At 43.1% G+C, this 8083-nt stretch overlaps 1 protein-coding gene across 1 annotated transcript; it reads left to right on the top strand.

Annotated features, from left to right (window-relative positions):
- The first annotated feature begins 549 nt into the window (after positions 1-549).
- LOC123443283 (protein DEFECTIVE IN MERISTEM SILENCING 3-like) lies at positions 550-8058 on the top strand. Its single transcript, XM_045119614.1, has 8 exons — positions 550-655; positions 909-1004; positions 1112-1226; positions 3268-3490; positions 3612-3803; positions 3891-4211; positions 4846-5071; positions 7373-8058. Exons 2-8 carry the CDS (start codon positions 960-962, stop codon positions 7589-7591), a joined length of 1341 nt encoding a protein of 446 aa, XP_044975549.1. The 5' UTR covers positions 550-655; positions 909-959; the 3' UTR covers positions 7592-8058.
- The last annotated feature ends 25 nt before the right edge of the window (positions 8059-8083 follow it).

Genomic DNA, 8083 nt, shown 5'->3' with positions numbered 1-8083 from the left:
GTTTTGCAACAGTGGTGTTGTTGCAAATCTTGACATAATTGACTCCTCGCGCTGTTTTGAAAAATAATTCCTTAACAAGACCTTTGTTATAAAAAGAACTGCAACAAAACACGTGTTTCGATTTTTCTTATAACAAGGCCATCATTGTCCAAAAAACTATAGTAACAAAACTTTGTTGCAAAAATAATTAATTTGCAACAAAACATTTTTTACGAAATAAAATTATAACAAAAGCTTTGTTGCCAAAAAGTCTTCAACTTGACGTATGTTTGTAAAAATTTCTATAACATGATATGTTTCTGTAATACGATGTGTGTTGTAATTGATAGATAGTGAAGGATCCATCAGATTTGACGGCTCACGCAGTGATAGATTTTTTAAAAGATCCGTCGATGGACGCGTAGCAGGGTTCAATAATTTTTTTATTTCTATATTTTCCTTCGCTTCTTTTTCTTTCTATAGATGTAGATCTACTCACCCAAAATCTCCCCAGCTTCGTTTTCTCCCCAAACCCTGCTTGTCTCGCTCCGCGAATCTCTCCCTCCCACGCTGATCTCAATCTGCCCGTCCCTCAACGGGCCTGCCCGCCTCCCTCCCTCCCTCCCTCCCCGCCGCATCGCCGGCGGCCTCCTTCGCACGCTCTGATGGTCCCGAGGTGGGTTTTCTTTCTCCTAGAAGAGACCCCCGCACGCTCCATCAGGAATGCCGTGGTTTTTCCTCCTCCTAGAAGAGGTTCCGGCGCGCTCCGCCCAGCGCCGGGACGCCGTCTCCGCGCACGCTTAATGACGTTGTTTGCCCTCTACGTTTCTCATCCCGCGAAAACCCTATCTTTCCGCGCTGCTCGTGTGCACAAGCACTGACCGTATTTGGGGTTTTCTGAGTCCCTCTGGTTCCCTCTTCCTTTGCAGATTGGTCACTTGCTAGTGCTGGCGGCTCAACCTGCAGAACGCAGCACCGCCATGGAGGCTCCGCTGACGGTGCAGATTGTCGAGTTCAACACCAAGGTGTGCTTTTTTGGGGCTCCATTTCCCCTGTTCATTTTGGGTTTTCGTGCAGTGCCTGTTGTGAGGTTGTTGCTCTACATGTTGTTGTTGGTGGATGTGTTTTACAGGTGATGCAGGATGAGCTGAAGAAGCTGGGGCTCAAGGTCAATCACCATGAGGCCAACATCACGTTCCTCAAGTCTGAGATCAACGCCATCGAAGCGTCGATTGCCGACCTGACAAGTAAGATTTTTGTGTGTTTGCGCCTCCTCGGCTTTCTGCACTCAGGTTACGCTGTTCTTGTCTGAGAATGCAGCATTTGGATACCATGTGGCAGACCATGAAACATGTTAATTACGTTTTGGTGTGTTAGTCAAGCATTAAGTTGTCTAAGTCCTACTCCCTCCGTCCGGAAATACTTGTCTTAGAAATGAATAAAATGATTGTATCTATAACTAAAATAAGTCTAGACACATCCAATTCTAGGACAAGTATTTCCGGACGGAGGGAGTAGTAGTTAAGCTCTGTTATTTATGGAACTCTATTTGCCAATATTCTTATGTGGCTCTGTGTCGAATCATGTTATCAATGTCTTGTTGTTTGAAATAACTTAAAGTGAAATCCACAATGTTCAGACTTGAATGAGCATCCATGTGGGTGCTGAATCATGAATTGGATTGTCCATGAAAAAGGTAATAAGATGCTGTGCAGCACTCTTACTTATAGGGCACATATCCTGCAACTGCAAAATTAATATTATTTTCAAAGGCTGAAAATGCTGTGCTAAATGCACATGTGCAATTATACAAAAAGGCTAAAAAAATATGCAATATCATGAAATGCTCGTTGTACATCCATGCTATTTTTTGAATTTTAATTCACAGTATTGTGTGAGATGCACTTCTTTTTTGCTATGATAGTGCACCTCACAATCCGAATCAAGTTTCACCTGGGAATTTTGTATCCGCGCACATCAGAAGTTTATATGAACTTATGTGTGTATTTGGTTTGAACAACATTTGTGCAGTTAGCTATCATTCTCTACAACACGGTTGTTGAAAGAAGGCGTTTTGGCGGGTGTTCCGCTGAATGCCTCGAAATCATGCTTAAGGAGTTGTTTTGGAGAATTCACATTAAATCATCTCTAGCTTAATGTGCTTTGGAGAATTCACATTAAATCATCTCTAGCTTAAGGTGTTTTTACAAACCTCCTCAGATTTTATGCAGCTTTGGAGGCATTTTTACAAATCGCCTGGGATTGTATGCAGCTTTGGAGGCGGTTCCTAAAAAAGCCTGTAATATGTAGAGATTTTGAGGTGATTCTCCACCTCCTAATTGGTTGGGGGGTTTCTCAAAAATCACCTCCAATATAGTCCAAAAAAAAATCACCTCCAATCACTGCGCTGTGCTGTTTCCGACTCCAGGTCATGCCCATGTATATATGTATAATTGATCACAAAGGTCATGCTTTGCTACGTAATCACAATATATTCCCTGGTCTAGTGGTAGTGTGCTTACAATGGTTTGCAGCCGGTCCTGTGCTCGAGTCTGCGTGTGTCGGAATGTTGCAAGCATATTTTTTACTTGTGCGAGGTTCTGGATGTTAGTCCCATATTGCTTAACGAACAAGAGATTGACGTACTTAAAAGGAGGAAACATGGACACTGATTCAGAAATCAGAACTACTTGCTAATGGGCTTAGGGGCCAGTTGCGTGATTGAATATTTCCGCCCGGTATATGTGCGCCATGATACTGGACCTGAGGACTGGCCGGGAAATAGAAAACCGGCGTTGATTTTTTTCTCTCAATTTGGGGTTTCGGTGGAGAAGTTTAACAGCAGCGCTTTGGGAAAACGCCCTAAAACGCCAGCAGATTCGAGGAGTTATTGGGGAATGCCTTGATTGACCTTCCCCTTCGCTACCATCTATAGCGTTGTAATTTCAGCCGTCTTGTATTGTATAGGACTAGCCAATATTTCATGCTCATTTTCAAATTAGAACATGTTAGCACCATGGTCTGCACATTGCATCGGATCATGGATTTGTTTAAAAAAAGGTGTCCCTGCTACATTTGTATCATAATGTGTAGGTAACACGTGTCATTTTATACATGAAATGTCAAGAGTTTTTCAATACTTCTCTTAATATATTGTTCCTATTTAGATCCTAAACCTCAGAACCTTTGTCAGTTACACTTGGAAAGGCTGCTGTAATTGCAAATAATGTCCCATACCTTTTTAACCTACTACCCCTATTTATATGCTGAACCTGAAACTTTTATCAGTTAAACTTGGAAAGAAGGTTGTACCTTCAAATAATGGTACATCAGTTCAAGAAGCTGAACAGCGTACAATTGAAAGCATATGTAATCAGGACAAAACAGCAGCTTCGCTTATATGCCAGCTCAAGAAACGTCATTCTGCACAAATATCAACAATGCCAATGATGAAAGATATCATTGGTGTTGTGGCTACCTTGGGAAAAGTAAATGATGATAACCTAAGCAGGTCAATTTTCATCTTGTTTTGAATTGGATTTAGCTCCTCTATTGGTGCTAATTTACTTCACAAGATATGTTTGTTTGCTTATATTTGCTGCTATCTTTTTGCTTCTGTAAATTTGTGACAGCCTACTCTCAGAGTACTTGGGAATAGACAATATGCTTGGTCTCGTTTGCAAGACTTATGATGGCATAAAGAGTCTTGAAACATATGGCAAGGAAGGCATCATTGATAAGAAAAGTGGCATTCATGGACTGGGTGGCTCAATTGGAAAGTTTCTGCATGGGAGGTTTACTGTGTTTTGTCTTGAAAACATAAGGTACCATTCTAACTATTGAGTGCCCCTATTCTCTCTTGGACTTGACCATATGAGCACTTAAACATTGTACACTATTACACTCTGCAGGCCATTTTCTGGAGAAGTTATGATTCATGATCCACAGAGATATCTTATGTTGCATAAACCAAGGTTGCCTAACGGGGAGTCTCCTCCTGGTTTTCTTGGTTTTGCAGTAAATATGATACATATGGACCAGACATACTTGAGTTGTTTCACGCCCCATGGCCATGGTCTTAGGGAGACTTTGCTTTACAGTTTGTTTTCTCATTTACAAGTTTATAAGACTACAGCTGATCTACGGCGTGCTATTCCCTTGATAAATGATGGTGCGGTTTCTCTGGATGGTAGTATATTGAGGCCTAATGGTTCATTCTGCCTTGGTGATAGGTACACAAATATGCAATTCATACCTTTACATCTCTTCATAACGTTGATGCTGGATGATACAGTGTTTGAGTTTCAGGGTAGCTATCTGTACAGTTTCAGTTTTGTGCTTTAGTTTTTGCCTGTTTTAGTTTTCTTTTTGTTTGAGTTTTGCTTGCTTGTACTCTTGTGCCATCTTGGTGCTTTCTTCTAATGCAAAATGACACGCACTTGGGTGCATATTTGAGAAAAACATGTTTTGCAGATTGTCCTGATTACTGTGGATTTCCATGTGTAGCCATTTCATGGCTTGTAACTGCATATGTTCAATAAAATCAGGATTATGTTTCACTAGCTCAATTTATCACATGTGTTCCAGCTAAAATGAAACAATAATGTCCATTCCAGTAAGAGCTACACAGTATGCAAAACTCTTAAGGATCTGCAGTCATCTTGCCTTATTTATTTATAGTCCCTATGAAATGCACATTTTAGTTTTATTTATTATCGAAGAGTAATCTACTTCTACATTTTTGATTACCCTGATTTATGTACTCAAGGCTGTTCACTCACACTAATAAGATGCACAGTATTGCTTTTTTTGTATTAAAATTTATGTCGTCACTTTTTTCTTCATGAGTAAAGATGACATTTGTAGGAAAGATGTAGAAGTGAAATTTACTGTAGCTTTAAGCTCTGGGGATTCAAACACACCTGGAAGTATCACTGAAATGGAAGAGCAATTTAAACTGAAGAACTGGGAGAAGGAAAGGCTTGTTGAGGATATGAAAAGGGAGGAAGATTTGTTAAAGCAAGTTAAGGGCTCATTTGGCAATCAAAAGCAACAGCTTGTGGACTATATCACTCAATCACCAGCAGCAAAGGTGCATTCATAATATCGATCTATTCTCTCTGAAACTTCAGCTACTTGATAAGTCACAGCGGTACAATGCAATATTTTCGTATACAGTAATTTTAGCTTTCTATCACGAACTGATTATCTTTCTCTGAGATTTGAAATGTTTACCTTAGTTTATGTAAGGTTTATTTCAGAAAATTAGATATCTGTATGGTGCATCTTGGCCATAGCTGCTTGGTGAACGGGGGGGGGGGGGGGGGGGGGCTGTTTGAGAATTAAAAAAAAAGGTTTCTTTTTTTCCTGATGAAAAAAGTCCATTTTACTACCCTGAATGAAGTTGGTGGTTCACATTACCCCCTCATCTATTTTTCTGCTCCTTTCACCTCCTAAACAAACTCATACTATACCAGACAAAAGAACCGGGGGGCTGTTTGAGAATTAAAAAAAAAGGTTTCTTTTTTTCCTGATGAAAAAAGTCCATTTTACTACCCTGAATGAAGTTGGTGGTTCACATTACCCCCTCATCTATTTTTCTGCTCCTTTCACCCCCTAAACAAACTCATACTATACCAGACAAAAGAACCCCCTGGGTGGTTTGTCTCCACTTTGTTGCTGATGTGGCAGTGGTCAACGGTGGTTTTGACCTACAGGTGTGCCTCCCTTGTCTGGTTGGCTGGGGCACGGTTGGCAGGGGCATGTCTACGACGACCAAATCTTGAGCACGAACGGGACATAAGGTAGGGGAAGCAGAGCAGCGCACCGCACCAATGGTGGGAGGCTCTTCCTACGGCCGCGACCATGCCCAGCTGCGCCTGCACCCTGCCGCACCAATGCTCATGAGCGCACGCTTGGCAAGGGACAGCAGCAGCGCCGCGTCATTCATGGACGGAGGACGGCTGTGGGCGCACAAGGTCGATGCGGACACCACGGCACGCAAAGCTTTGCTTCAAGGACGGTCGTGGTCTCGCGCGCTTCAGGGGAGAACCATGGAGCTCGATAGGTAGGGGATAAGGGGGGTTCACCGGAGGAAGAGATCGAGGCGGCGGCGGTCAATGCCGGAGTAGGGGAAGAAGACGTGGGCAACGACGATTCACGGCGGTCCCAATAAATTCCTTTAGCAGGAATGTATAGGCGTATAGCAGCAAGGCAATGCTCTAGGACAATGCTTCGAAGTGAGGAGGAGGTGTTGTCCGCCCTGGCGAAGAACTACAGCGGGCGTCAGATCTCGGCCATGCCTGGAGAGGTCCTAGGCACACGCAGCTCCAAATGGACGGGAGCTATAGGGGAACACACCTGTGCTTGGGAATCAGAGGAGGGGAAGCAGGGGTCGCCGGAGGAAGAGATCGAGGCGGTAGATGTCAATACCGCAGTCGTGGAAGAAGACATGGTGATGGTGATTCTCGGCGAGCGAGACAAGTTCCTTTGCTAGCAGTGTATAGTGGAGCGAGGTGTAGCTCTTTAGACAAAGTAGCAAGCGGAGGAGGAGGTGCTGGCCGCGCGAGCGACGAACGACAGTGCCATCGGCATGAACTGAGCGCCGGCTACGCTCTTCACCTAACGAGGGCACAAACCTGACGAGGGGGGCGCACCCGCTGGTCAAATACCGCTTTTGACTTTGTCCACGTCAGCACTCAGTGGGGGCAAAACCACCCAAGGACGGGTTCTGACAAGTATGGAATTGTTGAGGGGGTTAAGGGAGCTGAAATAAAGATCAGGGTGTTATGTGAACCACCAAGTTTGTTCAGGGTAGTAAAATGAACTTTTTTCTTTCCTGATCTACAAGTGACGGACCAATAGCACTCCGGATTTCAACCTTGACATGCTGCAACAGTAACCTATTGGTTTCAACGTAATATTGATGGATTATCTTAGGCTTCCAAATTACATGATAACATCGTTAGAGGATACTAATAGTCTGCTAGGCTTTGGTTCCTGTGTTTATGAGGTTTAATCATTGTTTTGGGGAATACAAACATGGTTGATTCTCCCGTACTTCAATGCTTTATCTATGCTGATATTTATTAGCTCTGGTCGGTTTGACAAAAATGAAATTTTAAGGTGCTACACATTAGTGTGACAAACTCCAAATTAAGGAAGCAGCAGTTACGGGGCAACACATCATTGATCAGTTTTACATACTTCCCATGTCTCCTGATACCAAGATACCTTTCTTCTCTGTCAAAAAAGAGAATTATTTAAATGCATTGATCAGTTTTACATGAGAAAAAGAGAGATACTTGAATGCTCTCATGTAGTATGTCGCAAGAGGTTCTACATTTCTCCTCATTTACGTCCCCAATTTACTGATGCGCTTTCCTTTCAACAGAGGGTGCAGGGTTCACCAACCATTCGCTCACCTGCAACTCCGGGAAGTAATCCATTTGCAGCAACTCCTGGGCGTAACCCGTTCACATCAACTCCTGGAGGTCACCCATTTGCAACAACTCCGGGAGGTCACCCGATTGCAGCAACTCCTGGAAGTCACCCGATTGCAGCAACTCCGGGAAACATTTCATTTGCAGTCAAGCCTCCCCACATGCGCTGACAGCGTAAATGCCTGCATGCAATTTCCTTCTGCTGGGAGTTTGTCATGCTCTGGTTTTATCCATACGTAACCAATTGCATTTTGCGAAGTTCTTGACGCTAGATTCTAGTGCACAGTAGGGATGCAAAAAGTTAGTACATAACCACCTACTTTTGTTCATAAGCCGGGGCCCATCTTTAGTCTCTTATTTTGTTACTAGTCCTTTTGTGCATCTTGTCGAAAGAGAAGAGAAGGTGATAGAAGAGGTCCCACCTAACCAAATTCAAGAGAAGGTTTGACAGCAACATGGAAATGTCAGTCTGGCTTCAGCATTAGCTTGTTTCACTTGTGAACCTTCCAGCTGGAATAAGGCAGGAGCTATTTTGTTTGTCCCCATCATGCTTGTATGAAACATGATGTAACAAATCAGCTTATTGTCAGCGAGGCCGCAAGCATATACAGTATTAATCAGAAACGACCATTCTTGACACCTCTTGGCTGCATTGGCCGATC

Source organism: Hordeum vulgare, chromosome 3H (genome assembly GCF_904849725.1).
Source record: "Hordeum vulgare subsp. vulgare chromosome 3H, MorexV3_pseudomolecules_assembly, whole genome shotgun sequence".
Classification (NCBI taxonomy): domain Eukaryota; kingdom Viridiplantae; phylum Streptophyta; class Magnoliopsida; order Poales; family Poaceae; genus Hordeum; species Hordeum vulgare.
Note: the sequence above shows the minus strand (reverse complement) of the source record. Positions and strands in the feature narration are given on the sequence as shown.